The 23,365-nt window shown below is 35.5% G+C and overlaps 1 protein-coding gene across 3 annotated transcripts in view; it reads right to left on the bottom strand.

Moving 5' to 3' along the window:
- The window catches only part of LOC150086307 (uncharacterized), a 230,060-nt gene that overhangs the window by 10,957 nt on the left and 195,738 nt on the right, over positions 1 to 23,365 (bottom strand). For 2 of the 3 annotated variants that reach the window (XM_090374462.1, XM_090374463.1), the window contains 3 exons: positions 18,840 to 18,902; positions 7,929 to 8,067; positions 4,368 to 4,530 (listed from right to left, as the gene is read on the bottom strand). In XM_090374462.1, the coding sequence (XP_090230588.1) occupies positions 4,368 to 4,530; positions 7,929 to 8,067; positions 18,840 to 18,902 (365 nt within the window). The remainder of the gene's footprint in view (positions 1 to 4,367; positions 4,531 to 7,928; positions 8,068 to 18,839; positions 18,903 to 23,365) is intronic. The other variant, XM_090374464.1, reaches the window with a different exon arrangement.

The following is a 23,365-nucleotide window of genomic DNA, read 5'->3' as shown; positions in this document are numbered from 1 at the left end:
CCCACTGAGCGCTCTTTTGACCGGGAAAGATAATTTTAGTCACGCCCATGTTTTTTTATGGCGGTTCACGGCGCTTAAAAATTCACATTTTTTTAGATTTCATTTTATATTAAATCAGCGACCGCGAATAGCGGGGGTTTACTGTATATGTTTATTATATATACCATATATATAGTATGTTTTATATATATGTTACCTACACATAGGTAACATATATATATACTATATATATGTTACCTATGTGAGGGGAAACAAATTATTTGTTTCCCCTCACATAGGTAACAACTATCCAGTTGACCTTTGAATTTATTCAAACTGTTGACTGCAAAGGCAACCTGTTCCAGCAATCAGCGGCACACAGGCTAAAAGAAAACTTCCTACAATTTAGTCTAAACCTCTTCTGTAATTTGAATTTATGTCCCGGAATTCACTATAACAGTAAAAATTCTGCTTTCATTTATTTTACTAACCCCCTCTCAGAGCCTTATAAACCTCATTCAGGTCACCTCTAATGTGCCTAGTTACCAAGCTGTGTGGCCCCCCATGCTCAGTCTTTCCTGATATGGTCACCCTTTTGCAGATCTCACCAGGCGAGTTAACAATCCTTGGACCTCTCCAAGAAGTGCAATGTCTTTTATCAGATGAGATCTCCATACTTAGCATTAGCAGAGGCATTTGATGCAAGAAAGCAAGCTTATGCAGCATCAGCCCAAAAAAAAAAAAAAAAAACCCACTTCCACTTCACCCCTCTATTCGTTCAAAATACATGTCCAGCTGAGCCTTAAACTTATTTAGGCTATCAACCTCCACCACAAGGGATGGAAGTCTGTTCCACCAACCAACCGCCCGCTGGCTAAAGGCAAATTTCCGCACGTCTATCCTACATCTGTCTTTCCTCAATTTGAATTTATGCCCTCTCAGGTGATTTTCCAGAGCTAGAGGAAGAATCCCATCAGCATTGAGCATGCTTAAACCATTCAAGGCTTTATACACCTCTATCAGATCACCTCGCTGGTGCCTAGTCTCCAGACACTGTAATTTGCAAAACTTAAGCCTTTCTTCGTAAGAGCACCCCTTTGTTCCATTCACTAATCTTGTTGCCCTTCTCTGTACTCGTTCCAGCAGCTCTACATCCTTCTTGAAATGAGGCCTCCAGACCTGTATACAGTACTCTAGGTGTGGCCTGACCATCGCCTTATACAATGGAATAATCACCTCCTTATCCCTGCTGGAAAAATTCCTGTATATCATTGACAATACTCCATGAGCTACTCTTGCAGCCCGTCTGCACTGCTCAGAGAACTTCATATCTGCCTGCACAACCATCCCCAAGTCCCTTTCATTCTCTACCACTGTCAGTGTAGTACCACAGAGTTGATACGTTGCTCTGGGGTTGCTGTTTCCCATGTGTAGTACTTTACATTTGTCAATGTTAAACTTCATTTGCCACCTCTCAGCCCATCTGCTCAACCTTTCCAGATCCTGTTGCAGCAGCATAGTGTCAGTAGTGTCCTTGACAACCCTGCCAACCTTTGTATCGTCTGCAAACTTGGACATTAAGCCCGATATACCATCATCAATATCATTTATAAATACAGAAAACAATAATGGACCCAACACTGAGCCCTGAGGGACTCCACTAATAACATCAGTCCACGATGAGCAGTGTCCATTGATTACCACTCTCTGTCTTCTCCCCCTCAACCACCCCTTTATCCATAGCAGCAATTTGCCTCCAATGTCACACTGCTCCAATTTGTGTAGCAGTCTTCCATGTGCAACAGTATCAAAAGCCTTTCTAAGATCCAAGTATATAATATCAAAGTTATTCCCTGCATCCAGTTCTTTTGTGACTGCATCATAGTATCCAATCAAGTTGGTCAGGCAAGACTTCCCCTTAACAAAACCATGCTGTGTCTGAGCTATAACTGAAGTCTTGTCTAAATGATCCTGCAGTGCTTCTTTAACCAGTGCCTCCATTAATTTTCCTGGATCAGAAGTTAAGCTCACAGGTCTATAATTACTTGTGTCAGCCTTTGATCCTCCTTTGTGAATTGGGGTCACATTTGCACATTTCCAGTCTATGGGTACCTCCCCTGAGTCCAAGGAAGCTCTCATAATTATGGCTAAGGGTTTGCTTACTTCCTTTGCTACCTCCTTTAATATAACTGGATAGATCCCATCCACCCCGGGTGCCTTTCTTGTGTTTATCTTCAACAGTTTCTCCTCCACTTTACTCCCAGTTATTTCAAGATTCTGTAGCTTACTGCTAGAGTTGAATACACCTCTGGCATTCCCCTCGCTGAATAACTCCTCATGTGTGAATGTCGATGCAAAATATTCATTTAGTTTGTTAGCTACCTGAGCAGGATCATCAACACTTGACCCATCAATATCAAGTGGACCAATCTGATTCATCCCCTTCCTTCTAGCGTTTACATAAGTAAAGAACTCTTTGCTGTTTTTCTTTGCATCCCCTGCCAAGGATTTCTCGTAATCTGCCTTCGCCTGCCTAACCTCCTTTGTAACTTGGTTGCATATCAACTTGTATCTATCATAGGCTTCTGTGTCATATGTTAATTTGTATGTATCCCATGCATTTTTCTTCTCTGCCATATGCCTCATTAGTTCATCTGACATCCATTTTGGCCTAAACCTTGAACAATATTTCTTAGTTGGTATGTAAAGCCTAGTAGCTTCCAAGATAAGTTCTTTGAATGCTTCCCATTTTGAATTTGTTGTAACATCATCAACAAACTTGGTGATGTTACATTAACAGTTGGTCCCACTGTATAGAATTTAAATACTGTCTCAGTCCATCGTAGTCGCCTTTACGGAAGCAATAACCCTTCCCTTTACCCCTAAGGGTAGTTACCTCTTTGAGTAAATCCCACTTCAGCACACTGTGATCACTGCCACCTAGTGGTTCATTTATCTGCAGATTCTTAATGCATGAAGAATCACTGCTGATAATCAAATCAAGAGTATTACTCCCTCTAGTTGCCTCCCGAACATGCTGATGTAGAAAACAATCATCCAATAAATCCACAAAAGTCCTGCTAGTGTGTGAGTAACCAGCCCCCAAATTCCAGTCAATATCTGGGAAATTAAAATCTCCCATTATAAGACACTCTGATTTACTGGCCCACTCTATTTCCCTGTACAGTTCCTTATTATACTCATCAGAGTCATTAAGCCTATAGCACACTCCTACTCTCAATTTTGATCTCCCAATGTTTATGTCACACCAAACTGACTCCACACCGCACTGTCCAGCGATGTCGACTGGCTTCACTTCCTTGATTTTTATGTGTTTCTTAACTAATAGCATAACCCCTCCTCCCTTCCTATCCTGTCTATCCTTTCTGTAGATGTTGTACTCCCCAAATTGCAGTTCTGCATCCCTTATATCTGTGTGACACCACGTCTCTGATATCCCAACAATATCTGCCTTCGATGTTTTGAGCAATACCTCAAATTCATCAAATTTATTTACTAAACTCCTAGCATTGGTGTACACGCAAGTATACCTGCACCTGTTTCTATTCTTAGCTACCCTAACACAACCCATGTGTTTACTTGTACCGTAATGGCTCCCAGCAGTCTCTGAAATACCATGCATCTTGTTTTTCAGGCTTCTGCTCATTCTAATAGAAGCAGTGTAAGAATCTCTTTCACCTCTGCCAGTGGCTACTGTCAATCTATACTGTCAATCTATACTTGAACACAATATTCCAAATGTGGTCTTACAATTGCCTTATATAGTGGGACTATGACCTTCATACACAGGATAAATCTACAGGATAAATCACTGATAGGACACCATCGGCTTTCCTGGCTGCCTGTTTACACTGCTCAGAAAACTTCATATCTGCCTGTTTTATAACTCCCAGATCCCTTTCTTCCTCTATTGTTTTTAATCCAACTCTATCAAGTGCTTTATTTATTTTGGGATTGCTATTCCCCAATTGTAAGTAAGACCTTGCATTCTGCTGCATTAAAATGTAGCTGCCACTTTTCTTGCAGCCTACTCAAGTCATCCTGAATGTAATATATTACAAACTGTAAGGTAGAAATAGGATTTCAGTCAACAAGAGAAGGCCATTAATATATAGGATAAAAAGATTAGATTAGAAAACTGGAACTTGGAGAATCCACTCTGAAGTCGTTAGACAGGGTTCTCCTTGCCTATTTTTTTTTTTTTTTTTGCTTTGTGTGTTTTTTTTTTTTTTTTGTGGGCTTATAAAATATTTCTGCTTGTGTAGAAGTACATATCCAAATATAAAGCGGGAAAATGTTCCTACAAAATTCTTTGTACAATAGTTTTATTGAAAGGACACACAACAAATAAGAAAAGCAAAACTTACCAATTTCTGAGTGTCATCTGCTGCTTTCCTCAGCCTAGCTAATTTATCTTTCCAATAATCTCCACTTCTGTTTTCTAATTCAAACTTAACTGTTTCTAGTTCTCTACATGTGTCCTGTAACCTTAGGTGATCAGCTTCTAATTTTATATTCTTGGACTTGTGCCTAAGTAATAATGATTTAATCAAATATCTATACAGTTCTTAACCATTTCGTTAATATATCCAAAAGCAAGCAGAACATAAAATAAACAAAAATAGTAAAATATTTATACTATTCTCAGTTTCTAATGCATTACAAGATTATATAAGCATGATAAAGTTAGAAAATAATGGGGGAAGGAAATCAGATGTACACAACAGGAAATTGTGGTTTTTGTATAACCTTCTTTTCCAGGCTGTCCATACATTTGAGTAGGAGTGATTAAATATTCTTGTGCTTTTAGTGGTAATTATTCAATGATAAAACAGCTCAGATGTTGAGCTAAGAGAAAGTGTTACCAAAACTTTTCTTTCAATATTAAAAGTTTAACCAAGTATATAGTTTTTTGGAAATAGGATATTGCTTTTCATGATAAAAATTTATTTATATATATTTTATATATATGTAAATCTCTTCTTGAACAAGTACAAGGTTGCTATGGCATGACTGCTTTTTTAATAGATTTCAATTCATTTTAATTATGAAATTAATAATGAGTAAAAATTTGCAAAGTTTGATGTTGCCACATACATCATAAACTGACTCAAAAACAGGAGAACAAACTGTACAAAATATTTAGGCATCACAGAGCTGTGTTTAATAAAAAAAAAAAAGCATGTGAATTGCAACTTGAAGTCCTAAAAAACTTGATATAAAGCATAAGAAAAAAAAAAGTTGGGGGGGGGGGGGGAATCAGATACAGATAGCAAAAACTTATTTATCAATGATATTGATGAAGGTATATCAGGCTTAATGTCGAAGTTTGCAGATGATACAAAGGTCAGTGTGCTACTGCAACAGGATCTAGAAAATTTGGGCAGATGAGCTGAGAAGTGACAACTGAAGTTTAACCTTGACAAATGCAAAGTACTGCATATTGGTAGAAGTAGCCCCAGAGAAACGTACCAACTGTGTGGTACTACACTTAAGGTGGTAGAAAATGAAAAAGACCTGGGAGTAATTGTGCAGTCAGTTACAAAGTTTTCTGAGCAATGCAGACAGGCTTCCAGGGCAGGTCATGGGGTTTTGTCAATGATATATAGGAATTTTGCTAGAAGGGAAAAGGAGGTGATTATCCCTCTGTATATAGCAATGGTCAGGCCATGCCTTGAGTACTGTATACAGGTCTGGAGGACTCATTTTAGGGTGTACAGAGAAGGGCAACAAGATTGGTGAGGGGAATGAAGGGATCCTCTTACCAAGAGAGGCTTAAGTTCTGCAAATTGCAGTGGCTGGAGACTAGGCACCTGCGAGGTGATCTGACTGAGGTGTATAAGGCCTTGAATGGGTTGAGCATACTGAATTCTGATGGGATTCTTCCACTTGTTCAGATTACAAACCTAAGGGGGCATAAATTCAAATTAAGGAAAGACAGACGTAGAATAGATGTGAGTAAATTTGCCTTTAGCCAGTAGGTGGTTAATTGCTGGAACAAACTTCCATCTGTTGTGGAAGTTGATAGGTTAAATAAATTTAAGGAGCTGGACAAACATTTAGAATTGTTTTGTAATTTTTTTTTTTTTTTGGCTGATGTTGCATAAGCTCATGCACTTGCTTTCTTGCATCACACGATACTACTACTACTTGTGCTTTTTGTATATCCTGTTTTTTTTCAGTCTGTCCACAAAAGAGGGTTTTTTTTTTTTTTTTTTGGTAGTTGTTGGTGCATCGGCTTCTGTGGCCATAATGCACCTCCCAAGGTTTTTGCAGTACTTTGATCCAAGCCCGAGGCGGGATTCGAACCCGCGACCTTCGGGTTGCCAGACAGGCACTTCACAAAAGAGGTATAATGAAAATTACACACATTACATTCATACAAGGTGTATGAATTAATTGGTATAAGAGTGTAAATAAATTTTTAGGATAATAAAAATATGCATGTTATGGCATATTAAGTGAAAATTTAAGTATGCCCTATTTGAAAATTGATTTATAATGGATATATGTTGTAATTCCCAAACAGTAGAAATATTATGGGACTTGAGTATAGCAGACCCCCCTCAATATGGATTTGTCCAATATCGAAAATTAGATATGCTGTTGCCAAACATGCTGTAGTAGTACAGGAAAAGTCCAGCTACTATTTAAAAAGCTAAGGCAGTTTAATTTTGCATATTATTTGTATAGCCAACTTTTGTTTTATTCAGTAAATTTAACAATGCAGCCACCTAACTGCCATCCTGTGATTTTTTCCTCTGCATCTTTTACCTGTAAAAGTCGGGCTGTGATCAAACAGCCCGACTTTACCCTATGAAATTAGAACTGATTTATGTTGATCTTAATATTTTTTAATTTTTTAAATTTGAAATGCTCAGTTTACACTAAAGAACTTAGTCTTAACTCTGATTTTAATTGTAATTTTTAAGAAAATAAGTTAAATTGCCAAAAAGACTACTTGCTAGTTATTGTGAAAAAAATGATAAATAAAAATAGCTCAATTCTGAGTTATTGCGAACCAAATACCTAGACAATATAGCCTTGCTTCTGGAACATTTGTAACCACCCAGGCTCAGTTCCAAGATGAAATACAGAATATTCATTAAAATAATGCAACAGAGTACAAAGAAAAGTGCAAGTATTACAGGTGACTATACCACCGAGTGAAGAATAATGAGGGTTTAACCAGATATGCAATATTTGATGTACAGGGTTTCCACGAAAAATGAACCAATATCTTTAATAATCCCACAACAAATGATGACAGATGTTTGCAAATTTAACTTCTGAATGTAGAATGTTATCAAATTTCATAATATTAATTACTAATTTTTAGTTTCCTTCCCAGATATGACTGAAGTACTCTAATTGAGAAGACCCCATGTATTATTTATTTGGCTGAAACAAAATCACCACCACTGTTAAGCAACACTATAGAAGTAAATATAGAAAGTCATCATCAACTATTAAGATAAAACATTGGCTACAAACATTGCTGGAAACTGGATCAGTAAACAAAAGACAGATTTCTGTACATACAAGCAGGTCAGCAGAAATTACGATAAAATCAAGACATTTTCTTGAAGCATATCAAAGTCAGCGAGACAAGCTCCATGTGCATTAGCAACTAAGGCCATAATGTGCTAAGTCAAACCATGTGCATGTGAACTGTTGATTCCAAAATCAGCTGTTAATAAGGGGAAAGCTCAAATATTTAAGTTTGAAGTGAAATAAAATATTATAAAATAATATTTTATTCCACTTTCAAAATAAAAATTATAAAATAATTATGAAATAATAATTATAAAATTATGAAATAAAATATTATAAAATAATATTTTATTCCACTTTCCAGAAAAAAAATTTGAAAAGTGAATCTAGTTACTTAAATGATCAAAATAAAAACACTGAAATGTCATACATACTTTTGAAGTTCAGCTTCTAATGATAATATCCTGGCCCTGAGACTGCCACATTCCAGTTGGAGACTTTTAAGTTCTGAGATATTTTTGTTATTGTCATCATTTTTTAACTTCAGCTGTGCTGTTAATGCTTGTACATTTGCTAATAAAAAAAAAAAAAAAAAAATGGCAGAAAGAAAAATTTTATTTTCAGATTTAGATGTACAGTTCAAAATTATTCAAAAAGAATTTAAAACATGTATACAAGGAAGAAAAGACATTTGTCAGATTATGATAAAATATTTTATCATAAACTCTTGCATTATTTATTTATTTATTACCAAAAACAAAATAAAATTCTTTAAATAAAGCAATATTTTACAAAGGTTATACAGAGTAAAAAGAACAGAAGTCTGGTCTTAAGATTGTGCATATGTAAGTATATGTAGAGTAATATTTACTGCATACTGTAAATAAAATATATACATATACATTAATGAAAAAAAGAATTGTTCTTAAAAGAACAGTAAAGGGAAAATTATATTTATGGAAGATAAAGAAGTAAACATATTAGGCATAGAGATTTTCAGAAATGAGCAGCTTTTTTTTTTTTTCTTTCCTTTTTTCTTTTTAGGTTTTTGTATTTGACAAGAAAATATCTTAAGTCATCATCCAAGTTTCTTGCGACGACTGACTAACTGGTTAAAATAAATTTATTAAAATAAATAAATGATATATACCTAAGATAAAACAGAGATAAAATAAGATAAAAGTGTTAAAATACATAGATGCTTTCGAGATGAAGTGCTACTTCATCAACTAATCGATGAATGGTGTACTTCAGTATATATTGATGGTTACAATAGCCAAAGTCAGCTGGAATTATCATGTATCACGAGTCTGGTGTCGGTAGAACAGAAAAGAACATCGCACTGCAATACAGTACATTCTATAATAGGGTGTAAGTGCAGGGTGTAATTGCACTCCCCTCGTGCAATTCATAGTACTATTATTGGTAGCTATGTGCAGTGCTTCAAGCCATGAGTGCTGGCAGTAATCATGTGAATAGTCAACGATTTCAATATCTCGTCGGGAATCAAGATTGTGCTGCTCAACCCTATTATGTTCAGCGACTGCGGAGTGTTCAAAATTAGCAGTTCGCAGAACCGCCTCATGCTCAGAAACCCAGTCTTTCAATCTTCTACCAGACTTGCCTACATAACACCCCCCACAATCTGGACACGTAATGCGGTATACGGAACCACTCAGTAGGAAAGGAGGACAGGTGTTTTTACCTTAATAGACTAATTTCCTCCCTGGAAGTTGCACACATTGTATATGATGGAGACGCAAAATCCTAACAAGACGTTCCCAATACGCCTGGATAATAGGAGATGTAGGCAGTAGAGATAAATTCATTGATGCAAGGAGGGTAAGATTGCATAATAAATTCATGAGCCTGAAGCTCACATCTATCTAGAACATGAGGTGGATAGCCGCAATTTGAAAGCTCTGCCCTAATTTTAGAAATTTCCAATTTCTAATTGGAGATTTCTGTCACCAGTCGAACCAGAGTGCGTCCAAGCATGAGAGAATAAAGTGCAAGCAGTGCTACGCAAATGACCAGGGGCATGCACAGACCCATAATTGGTAAATTGGTCTGCGCACATTGGCTTCCTAAAAACGGAAGTTACGAAATGCGAATCCATGCGTTGGACTAACACATCCAAAAAAGGAACTAGTTTTGCATCCCCATTGTATACGATGTGTGCAACTTCCGGGGAGGAAATTATAGTCTATTATTTCTAAGGTGAAAACACCTGTTCCTCCTTTCCTACGGAGTGGTTCTGTATACCACATTACGGGTCCGGATTGTGGGGGATGTTATGTAGGTGAGTCTGGTAGAAGGCCGAAAGACCGGGTTTCTGAGCATGAGGTGGCTCTGCAAACCACTAATTTTGAACGCTCTGCAGTCGCCGAGCATTATTGGGTTGAGCAACACAATCTTGATCCCCGACGGGATATTGAAATCCTGCACATAGTTACCAATAATAGTACTATGAATGTATTGCAGTGAGATGAGCACTGGCAGTCATCACATGTATGTAAATCTGTTCTACCGACACCAGACTCGTGATACATGATCATGCCCAGCTGACTTTTGCTATTGTAACCATCAATATATACTGAAGTACACCATTCACCGACTAGCTGATGAAGAGACACTTCATCTTGAAAGATTGTTTGTTTGTTTGTTTCGGAATTTATTGGGCGCATCGGCAACTATGGCCATAGTGCGCCACATCTTGAAAGATTCTATGTATTTTAACGCTTTTATTTTGTTATATTTTAACACTTTTATCTTATTGTATTTTAATGCTTTTATCTTATGTATATATCATTTATTTATTTTAATAAATTCATTTTAACCAGTTAGTCGTTTGTCACAAGAAACTTGGATGATGTGCGACCTGATGCGCAAGGCCTGTTTTCTAAACTTAAGTCATCTCACTGAGTGATTTTGCAAATCTCTTAAAAAACTGAAAAGCTAAATGATTTGTCTATTTCAAATGCAGAAAAGCATCTTAAAGGCATTGAGAAGATTTTAATTTTGATTTTTTTTAACAGATAAAATAAATAAGTGTTAATTACACAATGAAAGCTGAAGCAGAATGGCACTTGTCTCCCCTCAAAAGAATTAAGACATTTTTAAGAAACACAATGAACAAGAAAAGATTGCCAGTCCTAGTTTAGGCTTTCCACAGAAAGAGAACATAGACATACTAGATTTTAATCAGAAAGTTGTTAAGGGGATTAGTTATTAATCAGAAAATTAGGGGCAAGATGTGCAGGTGCCAGTATCTTGACAGCAGCCAAACTGGTTAAGTGCTCCGATTCTGTGCTGCCACAAGTCTACTATGACTATCTCAACAGTGGACCACCAGTCAATAGTCACAAGTGGGACAACCAGGTGTGGTTGATGCCCATGATGAGTGTTGTGTCTTGTCTCGTAACACACCGATGACAGGACAGTGGCCCAGCTAACCACCCAGTACAATGTAGAAATAGCAAGACACATCCACATGGGCAATGTGCCAGACATTAGCTGGTACACACTATGGGCAGTTGATGGCAATCATGGATACCCATGCTCACTGCAATACACATGAAACTGCACCCTTCATGGGGATATCAGAACCAATACTGGACCAATGACATATGGAAATCTGTTTCCTGGTCTGTTGAATCCTGTTCCCAACTCTATCATGCTGATGAGCATGTCTACATTTTAAGAAAGCAACATGAGGCCATAGAACCTGGATGCATTGTTGGTGTTCAGCAGGCTGGAGGTGGTATTGTGACCTGGGGACTGTTTTTGTGGCATATCCTGTGTCTTCTGATCACTGCTAATCAATGGCTCATTGATGTTGTTGTTGTTGTTGTTTGGTTTTTAGGAGCATTAGCAACTAAGGCCATATTGCTCCGGGATATGCGGTGGTCATTTCCTGACCTTTCTGCATCCTCCGTATTTGGTGGTGACGGGCTCGAACCCCGGTCTAATCAAGAAGCGTGTGCTACGCGCTGCTGCTCCTTCCCACCTGGCTATGAAGGCGCCCAATGGCTCATTGAGAACGCCTACCTTTCATCATTGCTGACCAAGTATACTCTTTCATGATGAAGGTATATTAAGACAACTCCAGCATCTATTGACAAGAAAACATGCCATGCCAAGGCCCAACTGGTTTCAGGAACATGGCAATGAATTCTCCATCTTCCCATGGCTGCCTAACTCAACTAATCTCAACCCAATTGAGCATGCTTGCAACCTACTGAAAAAGGCCATTTGATGCTATGACCATCCACCTGACAATGTGTGGGCATTACAATGCACAGGTAGCACTACCACAGGACATCCTGTAACACACTGCAGAGGCTGTGTTGCAGGATGTCTTTCCTTTCTTCTTAAATTATATGGCATAAAGGGAAGCAAATACTAATGTCCATAAACTGTCAATTCTAATGTAGCTGATCAAAATGGCAACATAAACATAGTTAGTACACAGTCACACCTGCTTACACATGATAAGGTTTGGTGACTTTAAAGCACTCCACTCCTCCAATGCAAACTTCCTTAACTGACATTTCAGAATGTTTAATATAAGCTTCTATACATTATAGGGTGAAATTATGGCTTGTATTTAACATTTCTGAATGTTTAATATAAGCTTCTATACATTATGGGGTGAAATTATGGTGAATGAGGGAAACACTTGTACCACAATAAGTAAAGGAAATGATTTAATTTAGAAAATGTACACAGAGAATAAATAAGCCCCAAAAGAGCTGAATGTTTCATATCCTCTTTTCCAGAAAACTGTGAGTGCAGCCAAAACAAAATGGAAAACACTAAGCCATATTTATATTTAAGTAAACACTACATAAGGAAAGATCAGCAACACAAGTCAGTCAGCAGTACCTAGGTTTTCAGTGTGCCCAAGGGCAAAATATCAGAAATGCACCTACACCTATGCCTTTCATTAATATGGCAAACACAACATATAGATTATGTTTAAACTGACAACTACACTACATCCACAGAGTAGTCAGTTCAAATGTGCTAAGAAGTAATCAAAAAAGTTCAGGGACTGACTTTGTATCTTGAAACTGAAGTGCTGTAGTGAGTTGAGAACCCTTTTTTACTTTTTTTTATTTTTTTTTATTTTCAGGCATGAAAAGAAAGACTTTCTTCTTGAAGAGACAAGGAGATGGATGGCCAACCTGAAGCAAGATAAATGCTTTCATATACCTTCTTCAAAGGGTAAGCAGTAATTCTCAATGGGTATTTTTATAGCCATGGGGAATTACCATTGCATTAATTCAAGTGATGGAAGGTTTGAAAGCAAAAAAAGAGAAAGAGGATATGGGAGCCCCACCTTGCTACCTAATAGTTTAGAGAGAAACAAATTAAGATTAGCAAAGAAATTAAGAATTTAAAGAAAAGATTAAAGTTTTTCACTTGGAAGTGTGTGTGTGTGTGTGTATTCTTAACTGAAGCTCATCTAGACTCATAAAATCACAGTTTTAAGTTGATTTAAAATATAGGGTCAGTCATGAAATGTCACATTTCGTTAATGTTTTAAAATTACAACATTATTAAATCTGTCACAATAATATAATTTACTGACATTCTGGTACTTAGAAAATATGGCCCAGTTTGAGTTCCTGCACTGTATTGCTAACAAATCTAGTGCATCATTTGGTGGATAACAAAGATCCTGGTTAACAGAGCCACACAATCCCACAATTCATCCTCTGATGTTGTTGTTTGGTTTTTAGGAGCATTAGCAACTAAGGCCATATTGCTCCAGGATATGCGGTGGTCATTCCTTAACCTTTCCGCATCCTCCGTATTTGGTGGTGACGGGCTCGAACCCCGGTCTAATCAAGAAGCGTGTGCTACGCACTGCTGCTCCTTCCCACCTGGCTACGGAGGCGCCTCATTCATCCTCTGAGGTGCACTATGTCTTGCAGCTGATGTTTGAAGCCCTTATTCTTGACACATCCTCACAAGAAGTAACAACATGGTTTAAATCAGAGCTGCAGGGTGATCATGAATGGGCCACAAAAGTGCACTTGAGGAAATCTATGTGAAATTATGAAGCCCTGTAATATCTTCTGGAAAAAGTCCAATACAATTCTGCTAGTGTGTGGCACTGTCCCATCCTGCAAGGATGGGACACGTGTAAAGTGTGTTAGTTGTCTGACAGCATCAGGGTTTCCTCCATCTACGCAAGGATGAGAAAGTGTAATGTCATGTTTAATGACGTCACACTGTTATTTCTCAGCATACACACTGTCATTTCTCAATAAACAAAATGTCATTTCTGAGCACACTGAAATATTGTTCTGTGTTCAAAGCCCACCACATTATAAATCCATGTAATTATTTTTTATGGGGGTACACCATGAATGAGGTCTTTACACATCAGCAGTAAATCAGAAAAATGATTTACAGCTGATTAATATTCTTCTGAATTGAATCATGTAAAACATGATTCAATTCAGAAGACTTGTGGAACCTTGCAGATACAATGAGAATGTTTCCTGCAGGGTTTTTACCAATCTGGTGCATCATTTTCAAGCAGTGCAAGAACTCAAAGGCAACTGTTGAACATGTTTTTCATGCTTGAGTATTTCTTAAGGATGAAGGTCTTCACAAATCATATTACTGTGACAGATTTAATAAATTTGTAATTGTGAAACAATAACAAATGTGTCAACATTTCATGGCTGGCCACGAGGATAAAATATAAAACTAGGATCACATTTTATTTAATTTTTATTTATTAAGAGCAGATACAACATAAGCTTTGCTTCCTTGCACCATTCTGCCTTCTAATACTAAATAAGGAAATTACATGTAATAACATGCTTTAACATTGGTACATTTTAAAGTTTACCATACTACTCACACTTAAAAACAACAAACATTGGTAGCACATCAGTTTAAATTTATAGCATATTCCTTAAATTCATCTTCCTAAGAACAAAAGTGATCAGTGATATGTGCTTTAGTGTATTTAAATTTTTTTTTTTTTTTTAAAGTATGGAATATCATGTATATTTAAGAATCTATAAATCTGAAAATGTTCAGAGAAATGAAAGTTAAAATTCAATTTCAAATCTACCATCATCATACATTGTGCAGGAGAAGGAAAAAAAAAAAAAAAAAAAACTGTGCACATAAAATAAATAAGGTGTTATGGGAGGGTTCAGGATGTGATTTTTTTAAAAGAAGTGATGGTATTAACAACTTTTAGCCAGAAAACTGTTCAATGGTTTTGAAGTTTATTTTTATTTTTTTAAATTTTCAAATTCAAAATGCATTCTTTGCTGAAAAATATTATGATAAATTAGGTGATTATTATACTATTATTATTTTTTGTATATCTTGTGGGTTTCAATACCAGTGTGAATTGTTTATAAGAAAAATTAGAAAATGAAGTAACTGTACAGTAAAGTCTTGTTTGGTACAATGGATGTTATCAGTGAGCTCTGTGCACTAAGAGAGCTGATAACATGTACTTAAAAATGGACCAGTCCACAACAGCACGATTTGCTCTACTTTAAAATCATGTAACAAAATATGTACAAATGTGCATGAACATTACTGAATAAAATGTTAGTTAATTAATATTAACTTAATGTTAATTATTATTACTAATTTAAATAAATACAATTTTAAAGAGAAGCAACACTAACAATAAATTGTTTTAGTGCAAGCTGGTTTGTCTGTCCTACTCTGGCACAGCTTCTACTTTAAATTAACAGAGATGGAGATTAAAATTAAGGTGTACTGAATGGGATTTTGGATCACGTAGATTCATAGTTAGGCTTAGTCACAGCCGGTCATGACCTTTGGCACAATGTGACAAAAGAATTTCTTGTAACAGGATGGAATTTCTAAAACACCAAGCACATTGCAGCTGCACTCGAAAAATCAGGATCACTTTTGGTAACTTGTCCAATGATTTGGTCCAACCATTCAGCCAAATTTTTTCTTGTGGGAATCTGCTTCTGTGACTTCCTCAGAATTTCATGATTTTGGACTGTTTCATTAGCTCTTTATCTCCATTTTGTCCCATGGAAATTCAGCTCTTGCACGTTTCTGTTATCAACAGTGCTAATTCCCATATCTTTGGCCAGCAAGGCAATAATTATTTTTGTTTTCTAAGCAATATCATGTTGACTGAATCCTTGCAAATGACTAGGAACAGGACCAGCACTAGAAGTGTGCAAGTGAAGCAACTGCCACAGGAGCCACCTAAATTAGGGTGCTGCTAGATGCACTACTGCATATACATGCATGTTAAGATATGATGTGAATTAGGCACCATTACAAGGTTTTGCCTCAGGCACCACAAATGCTAGCACCAGCCTTGACTGGGAACTTCAAAACAAACGTCACCCAAGCAACCAACTTACTTCTTCCTCGACCTCTAAATCAAACATTGATTTTCTGTTATGACTTTCAGAGAGCCGATTAAAGGCTCACCTTAGAACTCTACGCAATCATACCTGGTCCACAAGCTGAAGGAAGGATATGGCATTTGGGGGGGGGGGGGTATCAACAGTGAATGTTTTTTCACAACATATCTTAATTAATCGGCCATATTTTGATGGTACTTTTCAAAGTAATCTCCATTTGAAGAAATGCACTTACTCTGCCAACATTTCTGCCATTCTTCAGAAACATGGAGGAAGCCATTTTTTGATATGCATTTGAGAATCGCCTCTAATGTCTTTACAACTTCTTCTAATGACTGCAAATGTTTTCCTTGCAGCTCCTTCTTTAACTCTGGAAATAAAAAATATTGCAAGGTGCAAGGTCAGATGAGGAACGCATTTGACATTAATGCTGGCTAAGTACTTGTGACAGTATGAACAACGTGATATCTCGCATTGAATAATTGAATCACATCCATCTTTAAACATTCTAAACCACCTGCGAGCTGTGCTACATGGAGGTGTAGATTCACCATAAGCCTCTTTTAACATTTCATATGCTTCAGCTGATGTTTTCTTGAGATGAAAACAAAATTTGAGAATAGCATACTGTTCTTCACATGTCACATCCATTGTTATACAAGCATAAAGTTGACTGACTGGCGAGTTCACTCAAGTGATCATGCACTTGAGTAAACTGCATTTGCTGTGTGATGCAGCTTGGTTTGGTCCTAAAGCCCACAGCTCAGCTAGAAACAGCAAGCAGTACAGTTATTCATGAAAAAGTATGACCATTCTTTATTGAACAGCTCTCGTTGTAGCAATAATGCTTTTGGTTTAAACCTTTAAATTCACATAACAAAACAGCCACCTGAACTCATAAACCAATCAATAAAAATCTATGGAATTCCCATTTCATTCAATATCTAAATAGGTAAATTGTAACTGAAAATTCATTCATTGCTTGTGGTGTTTCTGAATGATATATAAGCAGAAATCATTTACTTCTTTGCATATTGAAAAATATATTCTTTTAATTGCATCCGCACAAACTAAAGGTTTGTGATAGCATTCTTTTCCTAAGCCTAATCTTGTTCACATTGAAAACAAGCTCAGCTGAAAGACGCCATTTACAATAACTGCCTTAAATCCATCTGAAAACTTTACAATTTTGTCTTCTTCAGTGCTTGCTAGGTAGTCAATTATATGACAAAATCTGAATGGTGTTTAAAATTTTGAAAACAACCTGAATTTCCATTAAATGTTTCAGAAGAATTGCTACTCTCTTTTTCTACACATTCAAATAAAACAAGCTCAGCTGGAAGACTTCATTTACACTAACTGCCTTAAATTCATCTGGACACTTTACAATTGCTTCTTCATCAGTGCTGGTTAGTCAATTATATGTCATCATGAATACCTGTGTGATGTTTAAAATTTTGAAACAAATCTGAACTTGCATTAAATGTTTCAGAAAAATTTCTACTCTTCTACACATTCAAACCGAGAAAGAGCTTTATTATTAATGATTTCTTTGCCCCTTAGCAAAGCCATTATTAATAAGCTCTTTTTCAATTTCTGTGCACATCGGAATGTATAGAATTAATCCACAACTCTAGCAATTTCTTTCTCTCTCTCTCTCTTTTTTTTTTTTTTAACAAAAACTACATGATTATGAGTCCTTTACAGTTAAAGCTGCTGTGGATGCTATAACAGAATGCTTTTATTTTGTATTCATTTAACAGGATTGTATGACTACTGATACACCTAAAATATGCCAACACAGCCATCAGTGGCTGTGTTGGCATCAAATGTATATCTAAATGAATAGTGGAAATAAAAAAAGCGATCAATTCCAACCATAGTCCAGCCAGTCACTGTCAACTCTAACGGCACAAATCGGTCAACAAATAATGGGGGAACAATGGAGAGCCAGAGGGCTGGATTATTTGTCATTGTATAGTTCTTGTTTTGACCATACCATTGTATAAGAGGAGCTGTAATCTAGAAGCACAAGACATTCAATCTCTAGTTTTTCAGGAATTTAGTTATAAAATTATCCAAGTGGAACTGACATAGCCAAGTGGTCAAGGGCATGAGTACAGCAGCACGTGCTTTTTGAGCTTTTAACAGTGCACGTGCACTGTTAAATGCAATTAACACTTGTATTGATGATTTACTGTAAACTCCACTGACCCGGTGGTCGTGCATTTTTTTTTTTAAGAAGGTCCTAAAACAGAATGAGATGGCTGGCACTGAAAATTTGTTAAAAATTTTCGGTACCAGTATATAATTTCTGGCTGGAGGAAGGGCAGCAGGTAGGCTTCAAGATGTCTGTTATGTTATGATGTAGGTAATATCATAATGCTATCCATAGAAAAATTTCTACAAAATTGTACGGATGCAATAATATTACATACACTTATATGTTCTAAGCTTATATTTACTGCAACTTCTTTCAGCGTGAAGTGGCAGGGAGAACCAAAGCAAATATGTTAATCTATAGTTTGGTTTAATTATAGTTTGTGCAAGGGAGGTCAAGCTATCACATGCACAGGCTGGTTTTGAAAAGCATTCCTTTTTAAAGTTTTTCTGCCGCCTGAGGTTTGTTTGTCACTTATTCTATTATCTATTTTTCTTCCTTTGGTGAAATTAGTCCTTGTCCATTTACATTTGATTTACATAAATAAATAAGACTATCCTGAGATGCCAACTGTGCTATAATGAAATTCTGCTAAACAAAGCCTAACTGTATTATATTTTTCTGTAAAAATACTGAAGAACAGTTTAAAATCAGTGCTTATATAAGCTTATATATATGTAAAGGAAGAATAGATTCTAAATTTGCAAAAGAAATATCTTTAAGGTTTCCATGATTAATTTCTTAAATAAATAAACTTTTATTTTTAACTAATGCAGTATACCTACTTTTTAAACTATCTAGTTCTTGTTGATTTTGTCTTGATTCACAATGAGCTTTAGATAGCTGTTCTGTTAAAAAAAAAAAAAAGAAAAAAAAAAAAGGGTTTGTGTAAAAAATTTCTGATTTATGAAATTTAAAGTAATTTTTGCTCCATATCAATAAAGAAACATAAGAAAGAATTAGAGGCTCAATGTTCGACTCAAATTTTAGTTGGTAGCAGTATAGTACTGCTACCAAACTATGTCTGAAAACATGTCCTTTTGTTAAAAAAAAAAAAAAAAAAAAGAATAAGGCTATACAAGCTCAATAATGTATTAAAAAAATCTAAAAATTTTAGTTATAAATACTTTTCAATATTTGAAGGCTATGTCTTTGTAAAGTTTACTGATTAGTTCATTTACCATAGTATTTTTAATTACACTGAAATAAAGGATTACCTGTAATTTATTCTGTGATACTTCTTCAATCTCAGGAACTAATATCAATACAACAATTTACTAAAATGACTCCCCTTCCAGCTTTTTATCAGAAGTACAATAAATGATATCTAAATAGCTAGAATAACTGCTATCATTTAGGTACCAACCCAGATAAAAGTGCAAAATTTCTCAAGAAATCTGCCATATTATCACTGATAACTAAATTTATTACAATGGATTTATAAAACGCAATATACAGTAAACCCTCTTTAATCCAGTTACAGTTAATCCAGATGTCAGATAATCTGGATCGAAATATGAAAAATTCTGTTCACAGCTGAACACTTGGAAATACACATGGGATTTAAGAAAATAAGTTAAATGAGTCACTATGACTGCATGATGATTGACAGTGCAGAAAAAGATGGATCATACATTACATTGTCTTGCATGTTGTTCGGTATTCTTTTTAACTCTAAGTTGGAAGGATGTTATTGCTTATATCACTTCATTTGGGTACTTCTTTATACATATATATGTACAAAAGTTAACATATTTTATATAATTATGGGTTCTAAAGAATCAAAAAGTGAAATAAAAAGAAAACACATTACTTTAACTATATCATTAACAAGCTCAAAGTGATAGAACAACTTGAAAATGGTGTACTAGGAAAAAAAAAAAAAAAAAATTGCTGAAGAATTTGGGATTGGCCAACAGCAGACTGTCTGATATTAAAAAAATAATAATAATAATAAAAAAAGAATTTATAAAGGCATTTGCTTTAAAATTCGACATGGGAAGCAGTGTATCAAATAGACAGTCATTAAAAAAGCCAAAAGAGGTGTTGCTAGACGAAGCTGTATTTAAGTGGTATTCACTGCAACAATCAAGTGGAGTTGGCTTGCAATGGCAACACCACCTGATAAATGTATAAAAAGACAATATATTTATCCATCGATAGATGGATAAATGTACAGTATTGTATTTTTATAGTTTTTAAATAAAGGGTCTAACAGTGATTTCTTTTATTTATTTTCATCAACACTACCTATATCATTAAATTTTCCATTTACAGGAACTCCCCGGCTTACATAATACTTGACTTATGGAAATTTGACTTTACGCAAGTTTTTGCTGGCCGGTGCAAACTTAAAAAAATCATGAAACATATTTTGCATCCCATAGGAATAAATGGAGGTATCGTGAAAATATTGTAATGTAAACCCAATGACACATCGTTTTTTTTTTTTTTTTCTTTGGTAATCCATTCCAAGACCTCGGAAGGTGAAATTTTCGCTATATAACTAAGCTATTTATCTCTCTAAAAGGTCATTTTTATAATGGAAATTGCATCACACTTTTGTCTTTATCCTATGTTTCATTATAAGAATCAATTATGAACGCCTTTGTGATATTTTCCTAAAACACATTTCTGGAGGTCACTACCATAAAACAATAAAAACAATTTGCACTTTCCGGTTTATTGGGCTTTTCTGTTAGCACAATCTATTATAAACTGATATTATTGCATTTGCGATAATATCGACAACTGGAATTCTGTGGGTTTTTACATTAGGGTATTATGATGAAATGAGTTCCCCTTCACTGAAATCTTCAATCATATAAAAAACAAATAAATTTTCAGAATCCTCTCTTCATTCCTATTTACTTACTACAATGGTGAAGGGAAAGGGACCAATGGAAAGTGCAAGTGCTGGCTGGCACTGCTAGGAAACGAAACAAAATTGATTTAGAAATGAAGATGATTAAGAAGTATGAAACAGGACAAAGTTTGTCATCTACTGAATGGAATTAGGTCTCGTCGCTTCAACAGTGAATGCTATTTCAAAGAACATGTTAAAGGATCAATGCATTTAAGATCAACAGTGATCACAAAACATCATTCAGGTGCTATATTAAAGATGGAAAAGCTATTAATAATATGGACAGAAAATCAGATTCAGAAGCGAGTGTCAGCTGGAGAGTTAATTCTGGCATTATGCCTGTCTCCTTTCTCTTTTTTGTAATTTTGTACACTTTTGTAATTTTTCCTGCGCATGAGATAAAAAAAATTGAATAAATAATGCATTTAGGGAAATTCTACGTAATTTTAGGGAAATTACGTAGAGTTCCGCAGAAAGTAACCCTTACATGTCAGGGAGTGGCCATATTTGTGGTCTAAGTTTTTTTTGTCTTTTAGAGCTATCTTTTGCTTCACTAATCTGGATTATCACTTAATCCAGATGACCCCCCCCCCCCCACACACACACACAATTAATTCGGATAAGTGAGGGTTTACTGTACTAAAAAACTTGCTTTTTAGCATATTGTGCTTTAGAAGTCTGCTGTAATAAGTTCAGTTGAATTTAGTTATCAATGATAATAAAAAGAATTTATTGAGGAATTGTGCACTTGGTAACTTAATAATAACTGTTTTCCTAAGTTAAAATATCACTTAGCATACTCTAATAAATAAGGGAAGTGATCATTTTAGTAAATTGTAATATTGATATTAGTCCCTGAGACTGAAGAAGTATCACAGAATAAATTAACAGGTAATCCTTTATTTCACTGTCTCTGTAAAGCACAGCTGCCAACTTTAGACTTACAAATAGCTGGGTTTAGGTATTTGTAGGCAGGAGAAAAACAGGAGGTTTTTGAAGTTTACATTGCACTAGAAATTAAATTTAACTGACAAAATATACATTTTATGTTAAAATACAATCACAGATTTGTTTACCAGTACAGTATGCTTTTAAACATTAGCTTACTTAACATTTTTCTGGTTGAATTTTTCTGACATCAACTTATTATGACTGCTTTAAGAAAGATACTGTAGCAGACTTTGTGTATACAGTCGAAGCTCTTTATAGCAACCCTCTTTTTAACATCCCAACGTTATAATGTCCTATGTGGTTGGTCCCGGCCAATTTCTCATTAACCTAATGCTATTTTACATTCATTACAACAACATTGAAAATCAAAGGATTTCTCTATAATGACCTAAATTTCTACCTCTTCATCTAAATTTTTACTTCTTTATTACAATATTCGCATTTAAAAATGACAGAATGCTTCAAATATATTGAAGATTGAGGAGCTTGCAGCCTAACCGTGAGAAAAAAATTTATGATTTCCCAAGCTCTTTTCTCACAGTGCAGTAATGAAATGAACATCGGCTAGAAGTTCATTTCATTACTTATGTTTATTGGCATGTCTCCAAGAAAGCAGATAGTTTTGCCAATCACAGATAAAATTTGGATTTTGCAAGCTGTAGATAATGGTATGCATTCTAAGAATGACATTGGCAAACAGTTCGGCATTCCTAAGAGTACTCTGTTAACTATTTTGAAAGATCAGAAAAAAATTGAAAGTTTACAGAAATCTGTTGCACCAGGGTAGTATTCAAGCACAAAAGGCAAAGTATCTGGATCTTGAAAGGTACTTTTGGAATGGCTAATGATGATGATATGGGCGAAAAACATTCTGTAGATGGCAATCTTTTAAAAGCTAAAGCTGAATTGTTTGTGCACTGAAGGGATATTGAAGAATTTAAAAGTTCAGATGAATGGTTCAAGAAATTTAAGACTCGTCGAGGCCTGTCTTTCAAAAAAGTGTGGCGAAAGTGCAGCTGTGGACATTGATGCCACAAAGGAATGGAAGGAAAATCGTTAAAAAAATGTTTTGATGACATATGACCACAATGACATCTTCAATGCTGGTGAAACTGGAGTCTTTAAATTGCTACTGGATAAAACAGTTACATTTAAAGGAGAGAAATGTAGTGGTGGAAAAAAAGGCTGAACAACAGATTCTCCTAGCTGCAAACATGTCTGGCACAGAGAAGATTCCTCTTTTAATCATTGGGAAAGTCCAGAAGCTCAGAAGCATTGATGATTTAAAGCAAACCAAAAGGAATGGATCAGATAGCAGGATGAGTGAGAAGAATAGAAAAAATTTGCTGTCTGTGGACAACTGCATCCCTCATTGTCAAGTATACAACCTATGTGAATAACTGAGTATCTACCACCAAATATGATGTCAGTTCTTCAGTTACTTGAAGGTGTAATCCAGTGTTATAATAAAACTACTGAAGAATGCTAATAAAC

This window comes from Mastigoproctus giganteus, chromosome 5 (assembly GCF_048544385.1).
Source record: "Mastigoproctus giganteus isolate SK-2022 chromosome 5, ASM4854438v1, whole genome shotgun sequence".
Lineage (NCBI taxonomy): Eukaryota > Metazoa > Arthropoda > Arachnida > Uropygi > Thelyphonidae > Mastigoproctus > Mastigoproctus giganteus.
This window is presented reverse-complemented; position numbering and strand designations above follow the sequence as displayed.